Source organism: Kogia breviceps, chromosome 3 (genome assembly GCF_026419965.1).
Source record: "Kogia breviceps isolate mKogBre1 chromosome 3, mKogBre1 haplotype 1, whole genome shotgun sequence".
Taxonomy (NCBI): domain Eukaryota; kingdom Metazoa; phylum Chordata; class Mammalia; order Artiodactyla; family Physeteridae; genus Kogia; species Kogia breviceps.
The window spans coordinates 80,982,664-81,008,648 of record NC_081312.1 but is presented as its reverse complement, the minus strand read 5'-3'; the positions used below and the strand labels follow the sequence as shown (position 1 = coordinate 81,008,648).

General features: G+C 37.5%; 1 protein-coding gene across 13 annotated transcripts in view; it reads right to left on the bottom strand.

Moving 5' to 3' along the window:
• The window catches only part of CDIN1 (CDAN1 interacting nuclease 1), a 222,127-nt gene that overhangs the window by 92,143 nt on the left and 103,999 nt on the right, over positions 1 to 25,985 (bottom strand). For all 13 annotated transcript variants that reach the window (XR_010839643.1, XR_009334519.2, XM_059056976.2 and 10 more), the window contains exons 8-10: positions 25,115 to 25,182; positions 13,735 to 13,800; positions 13,024 to 13,129 (exon numbers count right to left, since the gene is read on the bottom strand). Coding sequence is in view for 11 of the 13 variants with exons in the window: in XM_059056976.2 (XP_058912959.2) it covers positions 13,024 to 13,129; positions 13,735 to 13,800; positions 25,115 to 25,182 (240 nt within the window). In the remaining 2 variants the exon portion in view is untranslated. The remainder of the gene's footprint in view (positions 1 to 13,023; positions 13,130 to 13,734; positions 13,801 to 25,114; positions 25,183 to 25,985) is intronic.

The window sequence follows — 25,985 nt, the reverse complement described above, 5'->3', positions numbered from 1 at the left end:
AGCTGAGCCCGTGAGCCATGGCCGCTGGGCCTGCGCGTCCGGAGCCTGTGCTCCGCAACGGGAGAGGCCACAACAGTGAGAGGCCCGCATACCACAAAAAAAAAAAAAAAAAAAAAAAAAAAATCCTCTTTTCTAAATAAAGGAATTTTGCATGAATTCTGAATTTATGATCACTTGAAATGAGCTATCACGGATGCTATAAGACTGAATTTAAAATGGGGATGTGGTGATGATTAGCAAAGTTGCCAGAAACAAAAGGGAAGGAAATGGCAAAAAGGAATATATAAGGAGAAGCAGGAAGGGGTTAACAAGGTACCTTGTTGGCAGAATCTTTATGAGAAAATAAAGGTGAACAAAACATAGGAAGCATCTCAATGTAAGTGATTCAGGAAGGGAAGGGAGTAAAACAAGAAAGTAGAATTCACACAAATCATAAAAGTACACTAAGAATATAAAGGAGAGAGAAAGAAAAAGAAAAACATAAGCGAATATAAGTGACATGTTAATGGATAAACAGAATTCATATAGGAGGTCTAATTTTCACAAGAATATGACTTCCAGGGTAAATTAGAAATTAGAGGGAAAGGATGTTTACCATGGCCATTAAGTATCCATATATATTTGTTTTATGAGAGGAAGAGTATGAGACATGAAAATTATATGCATGGTTCATTTTCCATACTCCATCTGTGTGGGAAGAGAATAAGCAAGGGTAAACTAGGGCAACGCAGCCTCATCACCTATAAAAGTCACACATCCCAGGAGATTCTTGAATGATACGTAATAGCAGAAGATGGTCAAAAATGGAAAAAAATGTGTCTGTTACATATAGAGGGGGAGAAAAGCCATAACTTCTGTGAACAGGGTTCTATCTCACCAAAAGATGGCTAGCTTTATTTTAGTCTAAGAGGCAGCAGAAGCCCTTAGTGAGTGCTATCAACAGATGACCAAAGAAAGCTGCTGTCTAACAACTATAAGCTTGTTATCCACTCTTTGGCCTTAACGATATGAAAAGCCTTCCTTTTGTTGGGCAAAAAGTAGTGACTGAAAATCCCATTCCAACTCTCAGAAGCCTGGGAGAAAGAGAGAGAGAATATATGGATGTCTATTTGAAAGAGAGATATCAAAAGAAATAAACTTGAAGGTTTCCACAGCACTCTCTCATAGTTAATGCTTAAGAAAATTTGTTTAGGATGACAATGAATTCTAATGCAGCATAAGTAAGATTACAAGGTTAATGTTAAACAAGACAAACTGGTTTATAGTGCGTTAAATTACGTGTTAAAAACCATAATTGAGAGGACATCTACTTGGATCCAAGATGAGGTAACAGGGACTGTATTTATCCTCCTGCTGGAAATAACTAAAAAGCAAAATACATAACAACAGATAGCAAGCAGTGAGGGACAGTGACCCCTGAATGATGGAAAACAAAAGAAGTGAGCACTTTGATTTCCCCAGCTTGCTTCCTGGAGAGAGTTTCCAGGAGGCAATGTGGGGAGGAAGAATCTTCTCAGAGTTGAGGAGATGGAGCTGGGGGAATGGGAAGACCAGGCAGTTAAAGAGTTTGTCATAAAACAAGTCTCAGTAATTTTAAAAGGATTCAAGTTTGTTTCTGACCTCAATGGAATTAAATTAGAAACCAATAACAGAAAGCTATGTGAACAAGTTCCAAATATTTGGGAACAAAACAGCATGCTTCTAGATAGCCTGTGAGTCAAAGAAGAAATAAAAATAAAAATCAGAAAGTATTTGGAACCAAATAAAATAAAAATACAACATATAACATTTTGTGTAATACAGCTATAGCAGTACTTTGAGGCAAATGTACAACACTAAGCTGCCTATCTTGGGAAGAAAGAATGGTTTCAAATCAATAACCTCAGGCTTCCACCTTAGGAAACTAGACAAAGAAGAGTAAATGAAACTGAAACTAAAAATAAATAAATAAATAACACAGATTAAAAATCAATGAAAAAAAAAAAAGAAAACCAACAGGAAAAAGTCAATAAAATGAAATATTGGTTCTTTCAGAAGATCAGTAAAATTGATAAACCTCTAGGCAGACTGATATGGAAAAGTAGACAAATTATCAATATCAGGAATGAAAAAGGTGACATCTCTACAGATCCTATAGATATTAAAAGCATATGGGAGTATTTTGAATAAGTTTATGCTAATATATTCCACAACTTAAATAAAATGAATAAACTCTTAAAAGACACAAAGTATCAAAGTTCACTCAAGAAAAAAATAGATAACCTGAATCCCTGTATCTATTAAATAAATCAATTTTGTAGTTTAAAATCTTCCCACAAAAGAATAGCCCCAGATCATCTGACTGGGAAATTCTACCCAGTAGTTAATGAAGAAGTAGTAACAATTCTACACAAACTTTCCAGAAAACTAAGGATAAGGGAATACTTCTCAACTCATACTACAAGGCCACCATTACTCTAATACCAAAACCAGACAAAAAGTTTAGAAGGAGAAGTAAATCACAGACCAATCTCACTCATGAATGCAGATGCAAAAATTCTTAACAAATTTTTAGCAAATCAAATATAACAAAATATAAAAAGGAAAATTGCTTCATGACCAAGTGGAGTTTATCCCAGGATGCAAGGTTGGTATAACATTCAAGAATCAATCACTGTAATTCACCATATTAATCAATTAATTAAAAAATATCCATATGATCATCTTAATAGATGCAGAAAAAACATTTTGAAAAAATCCAACACCTATTTTGATAAAAACTCTCAGCAAACTAGGAATAGAGGGAGTTTCCTCAAACCTAAAAGGCATCTACAAAAACCTATAGCTAATATTATTCTTAATGATAAAAGATTAAATGCCTTTCCCCCAAGACCAGGAACAAGGTTTACACATTCACCACTATTCACCTTTGTATATGAGATTCTAGGCAGTGCAGTTAAAAAAAAAAAACAAGCATCCAAATTGAAAAAGGAAGCAAACTGTCTTTATTCATAAACAACATGGTTGTCTATATAGAAGATCCTATGGCAATGGCATCTACCAAATAAGTAAAGTATTAATAAATGAGTTTTACCCACTTGCATAATGCAAGATCAATACACCAAATCAACTGTATTCCTATTTTAACATGATAAATTGGAAATTGAAACAAAAAAAATCACTTCCTATAGAATCAAGATATATAAAATACATAGGGTCCCAAATTGATCTATAAACTCAATGTGATGCCAATCAGAATTCCAGCGGATTTTTTAAGGAATTTATAAGTTGATTCTAAAATTCATGTGGTAATGCAAAGGACCAAAAATAGACAAAAATAACTTGAAAAAGAAAAATGAAGGTGGAGGACTAACACTACCTGTTTTCAAAATTATGTTATAGTAATCAATACAGTGTAGAATTAGTATAAAGACAGACAAATTGGCCAACAGAACAAAATAGGGAATTCAGAAAAAGGCCCACACATATATGATTAATTGATTTTTGACATATGTGTAAAGGCTATTTAGGGGAGAAAGGATAGGCTTTTCAACAAATGGTTCTGGCACAACTGGATATCCATATCCAAGAAAATAAACTTCAAGCCATACATCACGCCATACATAAAAATTAACTGAAAATGGATGCTAGACCTAAATGTAAATATAAAATTATAAATCTTTTAGAAGAAAACAAGGGTAAAATCTCTGTGACTTCTTTAAATCTGTAAGATTTCGTAGATATAACATCAAAGGCATAATCCATTAAAAAAAAAGTCTGGTAAACTGGACTTCATTAAAATTAAAAACTTCTGATTTTGAAAGCCACTGTTAAGAGAATGAAAAGACAAGCCACAGACTGGAAGACAATATTTCATATCTGACCATATATCTGATAAAGGACTTAAATCTATGATATTTTTTAAACCTACCAAAACTCAATAATAAGAAAACAACTCAACTAAAAAATGAACCGAAGATTTGAACAGCCGCTTCTCCAAAGAAGACAAATAGATAAAAATAAACATATGAAAAGATTCTCAATATCATTTGTCATTACAGAAGAACTAAAATCACATTGAGACACTATTACACAACTATTAGAAAGTTTGAAGTTAAAAAGACTGACCAAAGGGAGCACCTGGAACTCCCATAAACTGCTGATGGGAACATAAAATGGTACAACCACTTTGGAAAACAGTTTAATCATTTTGAAAAAGGTAAAAATCCACTTACCAAATGTCCCAACTATTTTATTCCTAGGTATTTGCCCAAGGGATATGAAACCATACAAGATTTTTACATGACTGTTCATGGAAACTTTATTACTAGTAGCCAGAACTAGAAACAACTTAAATGTCTATCCACAAGTGAATGGATAAACGAACAGTGGGGCAGCCACACAATTGAATACTTGCCAGCAATGACAAAAATGAACTCTTGATATGTTCAACAACATGGATGAATAATGAAATAGTTACGTTGAGTAAAAAAAAAAAAAAAAAAAGCCAGACAAAAGAGTATATGCTGAATGATTCCATTTACAGAAAACAGAAAATGTAAAGTAACGAATCGTGACAGAAAGTAGATCAGTGGTTGCCTGGGTGCAGAGACAACTGAATGGATTGAGAAGAAGGATGATAAAGGGGTACAAGGAACTTGTAGAGGTGGTAGGTATCTTTGTCACTATCTTTGTCATGGTGATAATTTTATGAGCTTATACATATGTTAAACTTGTCAAATTATATACTTTAAATATGTGCAGTTTATTGTATGTCAATTATATCTCATTAAAGCTGTTTTTAAAAACACTGTTACTCATTAAAACAGACTTTTTACACGCTTACTTTTTTCTGTACCATATATAAAAAAACTGATTCTGTAGATTTGAAATACAACAATTTAGGGGTTGTTATGTTCTGGGTGCATAGGTATGTATATCTGACAGGATTTTATATTAATCCTACAGATGTGCATTTTGAATATACAATAAGGAGAGCAACAGAGAATGTCTGGCCCATTTTCTTGAACCACATGAAGGTGAATTTCTACACCTCATATGCTGGAGAGCTTTTTAGCTTCAGCTTAGCAAACCCATTATGTCAGCAGTCCCCAACCTTTTTGGTACCAGGGACCGGTTTCGTGGGAGACAATTTTTCCAAGGACCGGGGTTGGGGGGGGCACGGTTTGGAGATGATTCAAGTGCATTACATTTATTGAGCACTTTATTTCTATTACTATTACATTGCAATATATAATGAAATAATTATACACCTCACCATAATGCTGACAGGAGGCAGAGCTCAGGTGGTAATGCGCGTGATGGGGAGCGGCTGTAAATACAGATGAAGCTTCGCTCGCTTGCTCGCCTGCCGCTTAGCTCCTAACAGGTCACGGACCAGTACTGGTCCATGGCCCAGGCGTTGGGGATCCCTGCATTAAGTGACAGAGTAAGTAGCCTCTTATAACAGATTTATCACTATGACTGACATTAAGCTGCATGGTGGAGCAGAAAGAACACAGGTATGAGTTCAGAGGGAGACCTGGGTTCAGGTTCTGTCTTTGCAATTTACTGCCTCAGTCCTCACTATGAAGCCCTCAAAGGCAGAGGCCAGGTGCCAAGTGACTAACAAGTGTCTGTGAAGTGTTTGCTGATCTGAACCAGTATTCCTCAAAAAAACTCTTCTTTTTCTCATGAAGACTCTATGTAGAAGCACCTAGGCTAGGAATGCTGGGGCTAGCTGGCAAATGAAGGCCATGTAAAGAAGTGGACTTCAACTTGATGCAGGTCAACGTCATCATCAGAAGTTTTCAAAACGAAACAAAAAAACCCTCCTAAGGTCTAGGCTCCACCACACACCAATTAAGTCAGTTCTCCAGGGAGAATCTCACATCAATATTTTAAAAGTTCCAACCATGTGATTTTAATACATGTGAAGCTTGAGAATCACTGCCCTAAACCCCAAGCCATTTTAGCAGCAATTTCAACCTGATCTCCATTATTCCAAAATTACTTTCAAAAATGAACTCTGTATCCTTGGGCTCCTGACTCTAACTGTGCTCCTGAGTCACTTCCTTTATTTTTCTCTTACTCTCTCTGGACAATCATAACGGTTGTGTTTCCATCCTTAGAATGGACATCCAATCATTTGCTTGTTGGTTTGATTTGTGATAATACTTCTGAAACATACGTGATTCATATTAACTCTACCATAATAGCTCAGCAAGAAGAGTTATGCTTTCAACAATTCTTTGGTCCCCTGGAATTGGGAAACTGGTCAATAGGCACCGTCCCTCCCCAACTAAAAAAACTCTTGTATATGCTTGAAGGTAATATCAGATAGACATCTTTCTGAGAAACTGTGATTCATTGACATTTCCTTTTAAGCCTATTTTCTTCCCCTTTAATCCTTGATTAACTCATTCCAGTTTTCTCCACCACTATCTCTTTATTGTAAATACCACTTCAATGGCCTAAGACAACATTTCTATTCCTCATTCAGTTTTGTATTTAAAGTCAACATGGAAAACAATTAACAATGGCAGAAAATATGAATTCTGTGGTGGGCAAAGTTCTTGCTATTCATACTCCAAATGCAGAAAAAAATGGTACTTAATCATTATGAGAACTCATAAAAGTACTATCTACACAGAAGACATTTCCTTCGTCCTTTTAAAATATTTCGAGGTTACTCCAACTAATAAGTGTGTCAAGTATTTCTCTGGAACAATGAGACATCAGTATCTCACAACCAGCACCACTATAAGAGATGGAAAAGCAAATTATTATATTTTTACCTTCAGAGAGGCCCTCTCCAGTGCATTTGATAATTATTAGTCAATCTTTCTCTTGTTGCTGGTGATGACTGCTTGTTAGTATACGGCAGCAGTGCCTTCTGAGGCTGCTGTAATTGAAGGTTTGCAAGAGCTTCTATAGCTGAGGCACATTCTCCAACCTAAGACAGATGTGATCAGCCTTGTTGTTAACAAGACTGAAATAACTGGAAATCTGTGACTCGGCTAATTGAAGGCTTCCTGGAAGTATCTTCATACAGGAAAAACTTTTGGACATCCTCTGAAAAATACCTTCCTTAACTCTAACTGCTTGGCAGCCCCATTCTAAATGCCTCGCCTCTCAAGTTAGCACAGCCCAGAGAAAGCAATCACTAAACCATTGAGTAAATAACCAATCTTTAAAAAATACTTAGAGGTAAGAACTAAAGTCAAATCGATTCTTGTGGCAGAAGGTATTAGCTTACCATTGCCTCTAGGAGGGTGAACTCTCTGGAGCCAAAGGTTCAAAAACCCCACAGATGGAGCTCAGCTCTTCATCTTTTCAGTGAGACATAAATGTGATCAAGCCCATATTTCCTCTGGTGCTCAACTCCCCTCATATCCTAACATCAGCACAAGAAATGACTTTGGAAGACAAATATACTTGCTTCCTTGGATACCTTTAGTCCCAGTCAAGAGGGGTCCATGGCTTGGACCCAAACTTTAGAGGATTCTGCTCTGGCCTCCTGTGGTTGTACCATAGCCCACAGGGTGAGGAGTCTGCAGAGCATAGGGAACATCTTCACGTGATGTCTGTTCCCTCCAATACCTTTCTAAGTCACACTCCATGTTACCAGGGACCTCAGCACTTCCTGATCAAATAGTCCGGAGACCACTCTCAGGGCCTGCCTGTTTGATAAGAGGGCAGACCACCAGAGTGTGCACCTCTGGCCTGAGAGATGACCAAGGGCAGAGGTTTGTGGGAAGGTTATCAATACATGGAGCTTGGATGTGCAGGCTGTGCTGTGCTTAAAACCTTCCCAGGTGTAGGACAGAGCCAAAGGTGATAAGAAAAGGGAGGTGGGCTGTGCAGTGGTGGCACCTATTCCTACACTGCCATATGCAGCCTGGATCTCCAAGAAGTCCAGGAATTCTTAATGCAAATCTGAACTTCCACATCTTCATGCAGGATAAAACAGATTTTATTTACTGTCTGTTAACTTGATACACAACCTTAAATATGTGGGCACATTGTATATAGGCCTCCAATCATACTCTTGTCCCAGGCCCCCAAGTGTTAAGGTGGGCCCAGTTTCACGCAGCACTAAAGAAACTAGAGAATAGCTTCTGCTCACGATTTTCAAGGCATTCCATGTCAAATATCAAACAAGAGACCTTGCTGAAGTTTTGTGAAAGCAAATAATCAATATAAGATTAAAAATACTTGCCTAAAAAACTTCATAAAATGCATTTGCCACTTACTGGTTATTTTCTATTTTAAATCTCGTATGTAAATAAACATGCTATATTTCATGATATAGACCTGCAGAAGTCTATACAACTGAAAAGTCTATAAAAGTTCTCTATAAAAATGAGGCATTTTTCTCACTGTCCTTAGAATTTAGAGTCATCAGTATTTTCATCCAAACAGACCCACTTTATCTCCAACCACTAAAGTGAGCATAGGGTGTCTGCTTCTGCTTCTTTGAAAGGCCACAAGTTAGAATCCATGTATATTCTGGCCTCACATTGTAGAATTAGTTTCTTCACCATCTCAATAAGAGAATAAACTTAGTAATGCAGGTCAAATTGTCAAAGAACCCACCTTTTGACTAGACAAGTAGGACGAGAAGGTATTTTTTGTTTCCAACTGCATAAGGAAATATGTTTTTTTTATACAATTTGTATATATATAGCCCTAAGTATATGATATATATATATACAGATATATGTAAATATGTATGCATTTTCTATACATTTGTATACATAGCCCTATATAATTTGGGGCTATGGTTCAAATGCTGCTTCTCAGAGGCATTGTTTTAACCCCACAGAACTGGAAGAGTTCTGAGGAGTTCTTTAATCAAGATCGAACCTGGGGGCTTCCCTGGTGGCGCAATGGTTGAGAGTTCTCCTGCCGATGCAGGGGACACGGATTCGTGCCCCAGTCCGGGAAGATCCCACATGCCGCGGAGCGGCTGGGCCCGTGAGCCATGGCCGCTGAGCCTGCGCGTCCGGAGCCTGTGGTCCGCAGCGGGAGAGGCCACAACAGTGAGAGGGCCGCGTATCGAAAAAAAAAAAAAAAAAAAAAAAGATCGTACCTGGGATGAGGGCCCAGTTGCCGAAAAGGCAGCTTATGTTCTGTACTCAATATCTGATTTTAGGGAAGGTGACTATATTGTAAAATTTAAATTTGTTTGAGATTAATTAAGCTGGAGAAAATTCTTGAAGCTTTGATTACGAAGGAATGAACTGCACCCTATGTGTAGTAATTAGAAATAGCAATATAAAAGGTAAAGCTCTTTCAAACCAAGTAAATTGGTGTTCGTATAAATGTTTCCAACTACTGTCTATTCATTCGCTCAGACAGGAGTAAGTATTATGAAGGAAAGGAAAGCCGAGTGAGGGGAGAGGATGACTGAGGGTGATGCCTTCTAGACTGGGTGGTTAGGGAAGGCCCCCCTGAGGAGGGGACATTTGAGCAGACACCTGAATGTCATAAAGGGCAAGCTATGTGGAGATCCAAGTGAAGATAGTTCCAAGCAGAAGGATTAGCCAGAGTGAGGGTCTTGAAGCAGAAACAAGCAGTGTAGATTCAGGGAAGACAGAGAAAGCCAGTGTGGCCAAGGAAGTATAAGAGACAGAGAGAACCTTAGGTGAGGGGAGAGGGGCAGGTGTGGACAGAATTGAGGGTGGTGAGAGGCAGATCATGCAGGGGTCTGAATGTCACGGTAAAGAGTCTGGATTTTATTTTAAATGTGGTGGGAAGCGACCCAATCTGATTTATGTTTTCCAAGAGTCAATTTGGCTGGGGTATGGAACACTGACCACAGGAGTGCAAGTGCTGAGTGTAAGGAGACCAGTTTGGAATCTACAGGAATAGTCCAGGAGATGCTTACAGACGCTGAGGCGGCAGCAGGTGGGGTGGTGATACAAGGCACAATTTGAGACGTGGTGAAGGTAGGGCTGAATGGACTTGCTGAGGGATTGGTGACGATACTCGGGGTTGAGGATTTGGAGATATTGTGGTGCCACTAGTTGAGCTTGGGAGGAAATGGGGGAGTAACAAGCTTGAGGAAGAAAGGCAAGGGTTTAAGTCTGGATATGTAAAGTCTGAGATACCTATTAGATAATCAGGAGGAGATACTGAGTAGCCAGCTGGATAGATGAACGAATGTATACTCAGGGGGAATCTTAGGGCTGAGGGTAAAAGTTAGGAGATGGCAGCATAGAGATAGAATATAAAGCCACAGTCTCTGGTGAGATCTTCCAGGGAACATCCAGGAAGAATGTAGACAGAAGAGGGAGGAGGGGTGAGCCCTGAGTTCCAGGGCCTTCCAGCCTAGAGCTGGGAAGAGGAAGAAGAGATAGCAAAGGAGACAGTGTATGTTGCTGGTGTGCCGGGAAGAAACCCAGAAGAATATCTTTTGGAAGCCAAACAAAGAGTATGTTTTAATAAAGAGGGAGGGTGTGACCAGGAGCTGCTGAAAGGCTAAGAATACTAATTTACATAAAAAGAAAACTCTTAGAGAAATATTAAACTAAAATGTAGGGGCTTTGTAGTTACTTATGTGGAAAAATAGGCTTAGACAAGATTATGATTCCACAAACATTGAACAGTCTTATCATAAAATCCAATGTTTAATCTAAAAATAATGTGACAATTTTTTCATTTCATGATGTCTGTAAGTGAAATCATTATGTTGTATACCTTAAACTTACATAGTGCTGTATAGCAATATCTCAATAAAACTAGAAGAAAAAAAGAAAAATAGTGTGACACTAGAAAACAGTTCTTATGTTGACTAGAGGCTTATCCTACAAATAAAGCAATTAACCCAAATGCCAACCAACAGCCTCCTCGAAAGGCTACCTATAGGTGGGAAAGATTTCTTCCTACTCTGAAGAATTTTAGCTAATGCTGTGTGAGTTGTGTTGAGGCAAAATATTTTAAAAGTAGGATCCCAAACTTTCATAACTGTGCTAAGTTCTCCTTCTGTCAAAATGCCTCATCACTGATAAGTCTGTATCATTATTACAACCAAAATTCTATATCCAAGTAAATGCCTCTATGTTCCATATTGAATGTCAGCATGATCTGCATTTCTTGGCCTCTCTGCAGACATTTGGTGAACTAGTGACTTTTGTGTAGAGCATTCTCCCGTTGAATGATGTGGAACACTCAAAACTAAGGCTGGCTTTCCCTTACCACACAACACACCCTAAATGAACTATGTCCACTTAGCTGGTGTACATTCAAACAATGTGTTTAGGAAATGTAAGTCAATAGTAGTGTAAATAAAACATCATTAAAAATTAAAACAGCAGCAGGCAACAAAATAATCCAAAATCCAGTCCAAGTCAAGCTATTAAATTATCCATTACTCAGATGCTCCTCTGGCCATGTGAATAATCCATAGGTCTACCATACACGTGACTTGATTATTTAATCAGCCTCTAAAATGGGGAGGGCTAAGCACAGAGTAGACATTCAAACAACAGTTGAGTTGTTTTAGAATGAAGATGTGCCTTTGGAATTTTCAAGTAAGCTCTACTATTTGGGATTCAAATTCTAATTGTTTCTCATAAAAGGCTTTATCAGTACCAAAGTGGGGAGACAGTCTCAACGCATAATGATTGAGTTTACCAGTTTTAAAAAAAATCCCTTAGCAACCTAAACTTATGCAATTTAATTTTCTTGTCATTGCTTTCCCTATAATATCAAAATGATGCTTTTTTACTATTTCAAACTCATCATAAAATTGCTAAAAATCTGAAATTCAATTTGTCACATTACTGCTGATTTGAATAATGGCTGAATAAAAGACAGGAAACGCTGAAGCAGCATTGATTTCGAAAACATTTTGCACTTTCCTCCTCCATCCCTGTAAAATAAAGCTCGGATGCTATGCACAATTACACAAGAAAATCAAGAAAGCCATTACATTTAGCATTTTGTCATGATCATTGTTACCATGGCAAAAAGTGGGCTTAGTTTTTAGCACATCTGCTACGGGAGAGGTCCACTGGCCTTTTGTAAAGCTGAGTAGCAATATAATGCCAAATTCTGTAGGCTGTCACTGTTTTTTTCCAGGGTAAGACTACTGTCCACAGATGCTACTGTCTCTCTCCTTAATGATCGGACCAATGTCATCTTATTATTGTTTTCTTACAGTTGGCCAGTGACCGAGGAACACAGTTAATCTAGGAAGGTTACCCCTTGACCCGCCTTCTGATATAAGGGGTAAAAAATACGTGGTGTGAAAGCTTGGGACTCCAATAATAGCAAAGGCCAAAGTTTCAACAGTTGTACTGTAAATTACAATAGAGTTGTGCTAAAAGTAGCACAGATTTAGACGTGAGAAAGACAATGCATGATAACTAGTTGTACACATAGTTACATTTTCTCTGAGTATCAGTTTAGTTATCTGTAAAATGGGAATAAAAGTAACTTTCTTGTGAGTATTAACTGAGATAATCTGCAGGCCCAGACACATGGTGGGTACTCAGTAATATGGCATCCTCCCCCCTCCTCCAACACCATCCTTTTCTTAACCACTGAGATCTCCATGCCTTTGGGAATGTTGGTTGAAGGTGGTAGGTAAACTATTTTCTACCACTGGAAGGTAATTTGTTTTGATCTTTCATATTGTTTGGACACTTTCCTCAGAGAGCTGAGGATAAAATATTTTTTTAAGATCTGACAGAAAGCATAACTTCTACATCAAGAGGATAAAAGTCACTGTCAGTATCATAATATATATCACATCCTATTTTTCGTATTTTAAGTGACACCAATATCATCACTGTAAAATGGAAAATGTGCCTACATTAATTTTGACATTATGCAGAGATTTTTCGTTTTAAAAAATGAAGCTACATTATGAAAGCAAAGAAGTTGAAATTACCTGAAATGAATACATTAATCAAGTCTCGGTATTTACTAGAAACAAAGGCTACTAGCATTTTTACCAGCTAAACAAAATATTTTTTTCTAATGAGATTTCAGCTGAGTATCGTTTATCTTAAGAGAAAAATAATGGGGCCTTACCTATTCCAGTAGCTCCAGAACTGGTCATGCAGGTAGGCGTGGTGGCTACATTCATCACCAAATGAGGCTTTGCTTTCAATCCAGTGAATTATGTGCCCTTCTACAGCTAAGGGACAAAGCATTACTAATTTAGAGCAAAGGGGAGGGAAAATTGAAAATTTTGAACTCTGTCTGGGTCTCTCTGTGTTTCACATTCATGAACAGAGGCTTAGCCCTCACCATCATCTATGGATGTAATTATAAAACAACACGTCGTATATGTTTGTAACAAGGAACATTTATGCTACAATCACAACCCTTTTATTTTCGTCATTTACAAAAGTCTCTCTCCTATTCTGAGACTGCCTGTATAAGTTGACAAGTAATGTGAAAGCAAACCAAGTGAGCCTGGCTTTTCAATAGAACCCTGTGTTAAAAATTCGGTACTTAGAGAAATGACTTGAAAACGGTAACCAAAATGTCTTTAGAACACATGTTTAGTTCTCAAATATATGTAAAAGTTTTTAAGGCATAGGTTTCTTCTAAACCTATAATTTTCTGCTATTTTAAAATAATCTTTTGCAATTATTTCACACTTTTAGATACAAAATTATCAAGCGAATCTAGATTCTCTGGTAACATTTGCTAACATTAACACAATTTTTCAAAGCTATGGGAAAAACACATCCCTTTTCTCTATAAACAAATGCATAGCAGAATTTAAGGACTTACCAACGGGTACTTGTAAAATAAAGTCTGGTGTTTTGTCATAACCCTTTGCACGGAGCTGATCTTCATCTACAGGATGAACAAATACTATTACTTATCACAGTATTCCATTAACAAGACAGCAATATAATTGCTTTCCTTTCTTAAAAATGTGTAAAAATTACTAATGCAGTCATACATATCATTCTTATATATGCAATGCTGTGTCGGAATAAATGAACTTTCGTAACAAACTGGAAGCATAGATATAAAAATGCCTCTTTGTCCCTTCTGCATTTTTATGTCTTTGTTATAAACATCATTAATTCAAGCTGTCATACGCTACCTTTCTTATAATTGAAGATACTCAAAATAATGAAGTATACTTACTGATTAAAAGAAAAGCCTTCTACCACCATGAATATCACTAATGTTATCAAGCCAATATTGACATTGGCCTTTACAATTATAAAACAAATGCTTTCATTAAAGCAATTAAGAAAGTTTAGTTTCAATTAGTGAAACTATTCCTATATACAAGAACATAAGAAAGACACAAGGACAGTGTGTCTTCCCCATAGAGAATTAATTACCCTGCTTAATACCTTTGGTCGGCTATTGTTTCTGGCATTTACCAAAGTTTTACAACTAACAGTATGTAATTCTGAAAAGCAAACAGGCTTTGAGATTTTTTTCTAAGTCTGTTCGATTTCTTGATCCTCTGTAAATATCAATGAGCCATTCAGGAGGAAAGGAGTCAGGAAAACAGAGTGCTTAACAAAGTTGGAAAAAACTACCTAGGTGCTTGGTTAAAAAAAAAAAAAAGTCCTCCAATATTTTCTAGACGCTGTCCTTGACTTCTAACGGCATTACAATGTGATTCTGAAATGAGCAGTTCTCTGTTAGATTTTGGAGTGACCTGGTCATTCAATTCCAGACATGGCTTTCTGTCTTCACCCAACCTCAACTAATGGCCCAACCAAGTAACAAGGAAGGCTGTGTGGTCTCTTAACACCTACTGGGCTGTTGACATTGTCATGCATCCCATTCGCCTTCCTGCATCACCTTTGATTAAAATTAATGGCCCATTCCCAGTTGTTGGGTAGCTTATTTCCAATCCATTTGTCAGGCCAAGACAGTGGTTTCATGGCCAATGTTCAGAAACTCTGTTTTAGAACACTCCTGTGTAGATCCTGAAAGGTCAGCATTTTAAATGTAAATAACCTTTTAATGACAAGACACATATTTAAACTAGATATTTAAATTAAATTCGGTTACAGTTGTTATCCTCCAAATTTTGAAGGACTGATGCTAGAATTTGAAACAATCTCCCTTGCTTGAAATATAAAAAATTCTAAGTTAACTGTTGAAATAAGGAAATAAAATTAATGTTACTTTAAAAACAAGAGAATTTGGAAAACTGGACTGTGGATGAACAAGACTGAAAAAATTTCTATCCTCTAAATGCATTCTGGCTACAAGAATGTTTAATGGAAAAGGCATTTATTAAACCAACCCAAGTGCCTTGAGCTGATGTTTCAGGTAGCTGATGAACAGTTTTAAAAGCTAGGTTGACATTAAAAAAGAGAGATTAATATTTTATTAAAACTATCCTAGCTTGATCAGCCTTTGCAGATGTTAAAATCTGTTTCAGAAAGAAAAATGATTATGTTTCTGACAGCAGTTCAAAACAAAATTTCAAAGGTCACCAAGCAATCCAAACACACACACTAAAATCCCTTAAAAGGCAGATGCTACACTCTTGTTCACTGCGCCAAAATTACTAACACAATACCTACAATTTAAATTTCCTGAAGATAAACATCAGGTGAGGCTAGGAAATCTTTCCATCTTTCTGTGGAGAACCTCAAAGTACAAAAGTATTCATATGCTTTCTCCATGCCACTCCCCCACCTCCCTCCCTCTCAATATGAAGTTGATTCAATAGTAACTGTACTCAAAAGACAGCTTCTAGGAGTCTGTGTCACCACCAGATATTACGCTTTTTTTTTTTTTTAAAGAGGTTATTCCACATATCGGAAGTACTATGTTATTATGTATTGGGTATCTTCTCTGTTTATTTTCTAAATTCTCACTGCCTTACCTGCCTTGTTTTGATCTTCACACTATTTCTTTCAACCTAGATTTCCTAAGAAAGGAGGAGGGTACAACTTGGCAAAGTTCAGAGAAGATGAGAGTGCAAGTATAGGAAGTAGCATTTATGAACAGGTGGCCTTGCTCACCTGGTCTAGGTCCCAGGAGAAGGAAGTTTCTATCATGGATCATCCTACTGGGAGATTTTTAAGGTCAGCCCCATCCATCTGACCTGATTTCCTGGCCTTTGCATTATGCTCCTTTCCTGGCTCCCAGACCTTCAAATATTTCTTACCATTAGATCATTATCCAAACCATTGGGTATGGATTTAAAATTTGGTTGACCATTGGGTGGGTCAGGGTTCCAACTCTAGGATCTCGAGGTTATGGCTTAGTCATCATCCCACATGACTTCCCTTCTGCCTCCTTCTTTGTTCATTCCCTTGTCTCATTGTACATGTGCCTGTCTCCCAAGTCCCGGGCCTATTCACTGCCCCATTCTCACCACCAACATATGCTTGGCACATATTTAAGACTCAAAAGGATAACTGAATGAAATATAAATGCATTTTTAAGAATACCCATGTCTTCTGCAAAGCCCACTTGGACTGACTTAATAATTTTCTTTCCTGATTTAAGAGACAACAAAAGTGACCCAAAGTTCAAGGTTGTATTTGATGACTTTCACTGCTATCTTTCACCCCTGGCCCCAGCTGTCTGCTCTGAGGTACATCTTGATCATCAAGGAAGGGACTACTCACGGGAAGTTTTCCTACCTTCTTCTTTGGTCTGTAGTATTTTATTTTTTTAATTTTTATTTTATTTTATTTTATTTATTTATTTTTTGTGGTACGTGGGCCTCTCACTGTTGTGGCCTCTCCCGTTGCGGAGCACAGGCTCCGGACGCGCAGGCTCAGCGGCCATGGCTCATGGGCCCAGCCGCTCCGCGGCATGTGGGATCTTCCCAGACCGGGGCACGAACCCGTGTCCCCTGCATCGGCAGGCGGATTCTCAACCACTGCACCACCAGGGAAGCCCTGTAGTATTCTAAATAACATTGGATTTATCCATTCCTTAAAGTTTGGGCAGAATTCCCCATAATAAGCTATCTAGGCCTGCTGCTACTATAGTGTGTAGCTCTTTGGTTACTTTTCCCTTTTTTTAAATGGCTACTGATCTGTTTAGATTTTCATCTCTTATACAGTCAGTTTTGCAATTTATATTTTCCTTGGGAATCATAAGTTTCATCCATGTTTTTAGAGCTTTTTGTACATATTGGAACCGAGTGGTTACTTATGATTCTTTGAACTTCCCAAGTGGAAAACTGGATGTTTAAGTAAACTGCTGTTTTCTTCAAGAAAAAATGATCAGGATTAAGAAAAAAGAAAGAATAACATTTGTTAGAAAGGGGAAAAAAAAGAGTAACAGCAATGTTTTAGAATAGTACTTTTATTATAACTTCCCAGAATTGCTGGGGATCAATATGAAATCAATCTCCAAATTCTATATACCTAACTTATTCAGTAATGTAGCAAATATGAAGTAGGGCTCTTCTGATTTAAGGTATATTAAAAACACCTAATATATTTCATAAGTACAAGCTTGTTAATGTCATTGTTCAAGTGTTCATTATCAAAGTTAATATAAGAATACTCTCACTTAAAAGCAGACTTGTTAGCCTCTAGATTCACAAAATGTAGGGTATTTAGATAGTGTGCCTTAAGAAACACAGTATTTCTGAGCTTGTAAAGTCTTCCAACCTTCCAGTTTATACATGATAAAAGAGGCCAAGAGAAGTTAAGTGACTGCCAACACCTGGGCCTCTCAAATAGCCAGATATAGGAAAGAGCCCACCACAACCAAGTACTTGTTTGTCCCAACAGACCATATACCACTCTTAATTATGGCAAATATTTAAATTTGATCATGTGTAATACTTATGAAGTGGGGAAAATTTTCTCATTTTCCTCCTAAAAGATTTGGAATCGCAAGAGAGGGGATGGCTATCTGTTGGATAGTATTTAGTTGACACCTGACCGAAGAGGAGATGAACGAAATAATCACTTGATTTCTAGCATTTTAATGATCCTTTCTTCAATGGAACTAAAAAACCAATGAAACTGCATCCACAGATAAAACTGATGTTACATTTTAAGACAATCCAGATCTTCATTTGTTTTTAAGTTGTCAGGCTTGCCTTTAGAGGACTTTCTAAAAAATGAATCACACATACGTAAAGAACACTGTGAAAGTTTAATTTCTCAGGCCTTTTAATTACCCTCTCCTCTAAATGCTCAAAATATCCAAAGCAATTAAGTACTGATTACACAATTTCTTTTTTTAAAATAAAGGCGTGATTTTGAGTCAGAGAACAAAACACATCTGAAACTAGTTAACATATACTTAAGAATCATAGCACGGCATGAGGACTGCCAAGAAGTTTGAGGTTTTCTTTTTGCCAAGAAGAAGTTTGAGGTTTTTTTTTTTTTTTTTCTTAAAAGACTTTAAATTTAAGAAATACAGTTATTTCCCAGAGAAATTATGCAAAATTCCAGTTCATAACATCTGAAAATGAAAGGAAAAATAATATTCTGACGTGGTCTTTTATCTATGAATTTGTCAAAACGTTTCTAAAATGCTAGGTTAAAATACCTCGTACAAAAATAAACTTTTTAACACCTGTTACATTTTTACTAAATTGGGGAAGGGCAAAAAATACACATCAATACAAGTGAAAACTACAGTATATCTTTTCTACTCTAGTATCTTGTTTTTCTGGGTTTTTTTTCCCCCAAAACACTGTCTCATTCAATAATTGGTGCTATGACCTTTGCATCCCATATTTTTATATTCTCTAAGAGTAAGTTTCATAGCCTTTCCAATTTAAGACGTTAGCAGGGTTTTGGTAGTAGATGTTACTATGCTATGCAAACCATAGGCAAAGGTATGCAGAACAGATATGCATTTAATGGGGAGAGCAATAACACAGATGAATGAAATCTTTAGAGAACCTAAAAATTTCATTACAGCCATTAGTTTTAACCTCTTCCCCCAAAGCCTCTTATCGAAGCCACTAATAAGGAATACAACTGACTGCTCTGACCTTGTCCTTTGCTTATGTCTTTAGGGGACAATACATGTGAAAATTGAAGTGCCCTAAAGATAGGAAACAAATGGGAGGTCACAAGCTAGGACAGTGCAAAGTGAGGCAGGGTAGGCTGGCCCCTGCTGACTGGTGGCTGTGGAGACAGAGGACATGAACATGGACAACAAAAGCAAAACTCTTCCATATTTTATACTGCATTGCTCTAAATTCTTTTGGTTTAATGCCACAAGAGAAGGGACAAATCAGCATGGCAGAGTAAAAAGAATTCAGGGCAAGTTGTTGGGAGGGGGAGGGCAATAACTGTAATGAAAGGTCTGGGGCAAGTTTCCACTAAACAGAACAGGGAGACTGGATGGTGACAGAGCTCTTTCTAACTCCAAAATTCTGTGGAACGGATGAATGTTAGCCTTTGTCTGCCCCAGCTCTTTGGGGCGTAGTCACTGACGTTAAGCCCCTATTGTCCCTGAACGAATCTCAATGGCGGGAGGCATATTAGCAGCTCTGAGACATAAAATTGATCTCTACACACTGATACACAAACACACAGGACCAAGGAACCAATCCAACAATAACAGTAACAGATTTGACCCCCGATGCCTTTTGGTTATGGGGAATAAAGCTCCAACCTGTAGCTAATTTTCTGTGGGGTGAGATATTTTATTTTTTCTGTCCTCTACTCTGCCCTGTCTGGCACTGCCACCTTACTCTCACAATGTGATTCTGGTGGGCGGTCCCCCCCCCACCCCCGGCCACAGAAGTGGACACTTGACCCAGAATAACCGATCAGAGCCCTTTCTAAGATTCATTATGAGGCCAATGAGAAGCACCACTGTTCCCTGGGATTACAAACTCTCAAAAGTAAACAAATTAGCAACTGCCAGGGATCATCTTTGTTGTCTAAGAATGAAGACAACAGGGAAAAAAGGAACAAAGAAGGGAAAAAAGAGGATAACTGATGACACTGTTTTGTCTTCTGGATTATAGACACATCAGAAGCAAACTTCTCCTTTGGACTTCACGGGTATATCTCTGAACTAATAAATTCTCCTTTTCTGTGTGTGCATATAATCCAGTTGGACTGGATTTCTGTCACTTACAACCAAAAGTTTTAATTTGTCATCAGTGGCCAGGAAAGCAGATATTGGCAGATGTGAGTTATCTAACCAGAGCAATGGTGACGGAAGAGCTGTGGGCCTGAAGCAGGAAGACTACCATCATTAAGTGGACCTGTCTTCAAAGTTCCAAAGAACCTGTCTTTCAGCAGCATACACGTCAGTGGTTCTTTTCTCTTGGTCCCAGGGAGAAGCGTGCACAAGCATATTCAATAAGGCAAGTAAGTAAAGATGGTCCCTCACCTTGACAACTTCTTCAGGAAGGGGAGAACAGGCCCCAGATTCCCACATCCTGCCCCCAATATAATGTTCCTGTTACCCTGAAAACTGCATCTGATTTTTAACCTTTAGTTAGGAATTTAAATAGTTGATACCTTCTGAAATACCCAACCATTTCAGTTCCCTTTAGCCTATATAACCGTATGTTTTATTTCTAGTCTCTTATCCTCTACTGCTAACATCTGCATGTAAACACAATCCTAGTATTCTAAATCTCATCTAATTCTCACTGCTTATTCTTCACCTAAAGTCATAATCCCCCGTTTGTCACATCATAATCACTTCCCCAGAGCACTGTTGCTTCAGGTGGGGAATAAAGCAGCAGAAGTAGATGAACTCTTAGAAACAAAGATCCTAATTTCTTACAGCAAGGGACATCCTTCACTAAGCCTATTTGGCTTTACAGATTACACTCTCCTGGAGCCCACAGAGTAATACATGAATGCTAGAAAAGCACCCATGTAAAATATGCTGGTTTGTCATAAGGCAAGACCAAACATGGTAGGGTGAGGAAGGGATGAAGCAAATGTCTCTCAGGTGTCACTCAAAATAATTGTTAGCTTCTACTAACAGGGCAACATTCACTGGAAAGAATAAAATAACTCCAGAGCCATCCTTATTAAGCCAAACTTCACAAGAATTTGCACCAGTGGCTGTGGAAGTCACTAATGAAAGTCCCTCCGACCTGGAGATATGCCAACCCATGGAGGATGAATGGTTCATCTTCAGTCTTTGGTACAAGCTCTTTCATATCTTCCCTAACAGTGCAAACAGTCTTGTCACCTTCTGGCTGTCACTATTTTCCTTTCCTCCCTTGCCTTTTGTCCAAATCTCTCCCCTCACCCCCTCAAAAAAGAGAGACAGACAGACGGAGACACAGAGACAGAGAGAGGATATAACAAAACGTGGTTTCATTAATTACTTGAGAGATACAAATTAAAACATCTCCATCAGTAGACATAATACATTTTCTATTTCACTGATGTTAGAAATGGAACAAACTCTTAGCAGAGGGGATAAGGATAGTCACAAGTGACACTGGTCAATTTAAAGTTCAAGAAGGGTTCTTTGTGCTTCCAAGCCTAAAAGTGGGCAGCAGGCTCTTCACATTTTCTGAGACTTTAAATGCCAATCAATAAATACTCATTCTAGGGGGCTTCCCTGGTGGCGCAGTGGTTGAGAGTCCAACTGCCGAGGCAGGGGACACGGGTTCGTGCCCCGGTCCGGGAAGATCCCACATGCCGTGGAGCAGCTGGGCCTGTGAGCCATGGCCGCTGGACGGCAGGAGTGTTTATCATCATCGTCGTAGTAATTAGTGTATAGTTCCTGGCATGCAGAGAACACATGCGACAAAAGTTAACTGAAAAGAATGAATGAATAATGAATAAAAGAATTACAAGAACTCTGAGAAAATTGCTAGAAATTACCTGTATTCATTTGTTTGTAACTTGTCTCCCTACTAGGCCATAACGCTACAAAAGCAGGGACTTTGTCTGACTTATGTCTAATGCCTAAAATAGTACCTGACTCAGTAACTTATTTTTTGAACAAATATGTGAATAAAATATATTTTCGAGTTGGAGAAACTAAAGCCATTTATTCAACATTGACTCCTCTTAATACAATATACATTTTGAGAAGTACAAAATGGATAAATTTACAAGGTAGGATAAATCCATGAGTACACCCAAATCTTCAATGAAAAGGACTCTCTTTCTAATAGTGCCTGGTTAAATCTTGTGCCATAGCAACTGCTCAGTACATGGTTATAAATCAAGAAAATTTAAGAAATTATTAGGGTTAAGATAAAAGTGATTTATTTTTATTTTTCTTTTATCTGACCTCTGTAAAACTGAGGTCAGATAAAATATGTATTTTATAAAATGACATATCGAGCACAATGGGTGGAAAATTTTAAATGAGATAAAAAATTTCAGGAAGTCATAATTCTTAAGAAGGGGTAATATATAAACAATAAGAATCCTTGTCTTTTGAAAGTAGTCCAGATTTGAAGGAGGGAGGTAGGGAGAGAGGGAAGGAGAGAGAGAGAGACATGGAGGGAGAGATCGATTTTACCTTCACTTATTAAAAAAAAATCAAAGTAAAACAAACATGTTTGCAATGTCTCTGCAACAAAATTCACGGTGTACACATGTAAACAAGAAAACATAAAATACATTTAGTGGTCTATTTATATACCAATATTTTTGATGATCTATCTAAATTTACCTGGTACAGTACTTTAGATATGATTAATCATTGTGAAGGGGTATTTACAAGGTAAAAGAACAACCCCATAACAATACTCCATACAAAGCTTTGAATTTTCATGTTTTAACCATAAATAAACATGTATTAATTCAGTACTACATTAAAACGCTTAAAGTGCATAAAATAACAACTTCTTCGTATGCTGATGAGGAAATGCTTCAAAACAGGACTGAGGTTACATGAAGACAGCTAAAACACCAGTTAAGTATCATCTTTAGTATGCTTCAATAAAATAATTACCTCTAGATCTTAGAGCACAGAGGAATAGATGGGATGCTTCCATATTAAGTCCCTTTCCTGAACACGTATGCAAGTGGCAATAACTCCCTGGCGTGTTCCTGTACTGCCTTTGTCAGCCATGGCCAATCCAGTCTAGTGCACTCAGCTCCCGGAATCAAGGGAGTCAAGGACCTGGGACTAAGTTTAAGCCATGAGTAAGCCCTTTGCTTTTCCTCCCTGGTGGGGTCTTCTAGTCCTCAGGAAGGAAGCAGAGAAAAGCTAGTTGAAGCAAAGAAGTGGTGCCGAGGGCCTGACTACTCTTAAGCAGATGGTGCAAAGAGAGTAATACCAAGCAGTCTTAAAAATATGACTGCTCAGTCAGTGGCTTCAAATAATAGACTTGGCCATGCCATTTTGGTCACTGAGTGATCAATATGATCAGATACTTCATAATATTATCAGAACTCCATAGTTCTACAACATATCTCATGGTGCATCATAGGTCATCCATTCCAACTGGTTCTGAGTCATTATACACTCTGTTTTTTATCAGATTTTAAAAAGTGATTTCTATCTAATTCACCCTCTTTCCATATGCTGAACATCTCAGTTGTTCTTCTTATATAAAAAAAAACTTTTTATGGCTGAGTAATATTCCACTATATGTATGTGCCACATCTTCTTGTGGCACATATATTCAATGGAATATTACTCAGCCATGAAAAGGAACGAAACTGAATTATTTGTAGTGAGGTGGATGGACCTAGAGACTGTCATACAGAGTGAAGTAAGTCAGAAGGAGAAAAACAAATACCATATGCTAACACATATATATGGAATCCAAATAAAAATGGTCATGAAGAACCTAGGGGCAAGATGGGAATAAAGATGCAGACCTACTAGAGAATGGACTTGAGGATATGGGGAGGGGAAAGGGTAAGCTGGGACAAAGTGAGAGAGTGGCATGGACATATATACACTACCAAATGTAAAATAGACAGCTAGTGGGAAGCAGCTGCATGGCACAGGGAGATCAGTTCAGTGCTTTGTGACCATCTAGAGGGGTGGGATAGGGAGGGTGGGAGGGAGGGAGACACAAGAGGGAAGCGATATGGGAACATAAGTATATGTATAACTGATTCACTTTGTTATAAAGTGGAAACTAACACACCGCTGTAAAGCAATTATACTCCAATAAAGATGTTAAAAAAAAAAACCAAAAAAAAACCTTGCTGCTTTTACATAGCAAAATTTAGTTCAGTAATCTGAGGCCACTTTCCTAATTTATCAGCTTTCTTTAACTCTCACTGGAGGATATTTATGGTATACCCCATCTTAAAATTATCAACAATCTTATAACACATTCAACTCCATTCTCCAGGTCACTAATAAAAATATTGAATATTAAGAGTTAAAACAGACTTCTTGCAGGACTGTATTCAACATCCTTCCCCAACTTGACATAAGACCATTCATTTGACTTTCCTTGGCTAAGTCTTGTCCATTTTGGAGCAAAAATTATGTAATCCTATATTGTTTGATGTTTTTAAACTAAAAAAAATACACTATGCAAACTCAAACATCTACATAAAACAGATGTGTACAATAATATGATCTGTATAGAAACTTGACAAATTACCACATTTTAAATGGAGAAGAGGAATTAATTCCTTGTAGAGTGCTTTATGGTTGTTGTGATCAGTTATCACATGAATGCCTTTTGAGGCTTAATTTCTAATGCGTAAGAGATGTTGAAAGAAATAACTATCTGTAATAAGATTCCACATTGGCACACAAACACATGCATACATGTGAGATTTTAAAAAATCATACTAAATCTATGATGACAATTCATGTTTGGCATAAAAATAATAAAAGCTCAGTATTTCATTTTCAAGTAAAAGTACTAGTTGATTCCATACATGAGACAAAAATACCTAACATGAATTTTTCTAACAATTCTTTTTAATATATAAAGTATTTTATGGACAATATTTCTTTTGTTTCTTTCTCTCAAAAGGCCTAGATTATGGCTAATATCTCATGACACCAAAAGTAATACTGCAACAGATATTAAAGCATTTTTTCAGCCACTTATGCTATAAAATATTAATTGCAAGCCTGTGCATGTGCTGTATATACAGGGGATTAGGTAACTGAGTTCCTGCTCAGTTCTAAATCAATAAAAGATAGCATGCACAGCATTCATCATCGTTTTCTCTTCCTTTAGTACATAATAACTGCAAGTGGAAGATTTTTAAAACTATATATTTAAGCACTCGTGGAGATAACATATGCTGGAGAGGACATAAGCAATACTTACCTAGGAAGGATAGGTTTTTCTCCAGAAGCAAGTCCCTGAGTAGAACTTCATGCTCATGACCAATAGCACTGGGAAGTGTTAGTTAAGGAGGGTAACATAGGTAGAATTAAAGCACGCTAATATCAGGGCTATACTTTGAGATGAAATGACCAATGGAGGTAATTACAGCAAGTACTTCCTCATATAGCCCACATCTCTGAGGAGTGAGATTTCTTTACAAATCCCCTCATTTAAGTGATTCGATAGACTTTTTTTCTGTAATGTTTAAATGGATTTTGGCAAATAAAGATTTGTAAATAGATGTGTACTTTATCTTCTTTTGAAAAGAAATTCATTTTAAACATCCTTTATGCTATGTTAAAAATCCCTCAGTTCAATTTAGGACCATTTATTAAGCACTTACTAGGTGCAGCAAAGAATACCAACCAGCCTTTGCCCTAAAAGAGTTTCCAGTCTTACAGAGTTCCATAAATCTTCTGTGAATTCACACTTGTCACAAAGCCAGCATTTAGCAGCTCCTATTTCACTTCTAGTCTATGACTGGTGATCTTCTGTGACTTGGGAAGTCAAACAACTGACTTGTTGAGAATTATATGTACTCTGGAGGAAAGACATCCTAGTAAAGGGCTGTGGATCAGGGTGTGGGTACAGAGGCTGTTTCAAGTCTTTTTCTCGTGTGTGCAAGTTTTCACATAGTGTATAATGCATATAAATACATACACACTCACATATAAATGTTTTGAGTGTTGGGACTTTCCTGGCGGTCTAGTGGTTAAGACTCTGTGCTTCCAATGCAGGAAGCACAGGTTCGACCCCTGGTAGAGGAACTAAGATCCCGCATGCCAGGCAGCCAAAAAAAAAAACAAACAAA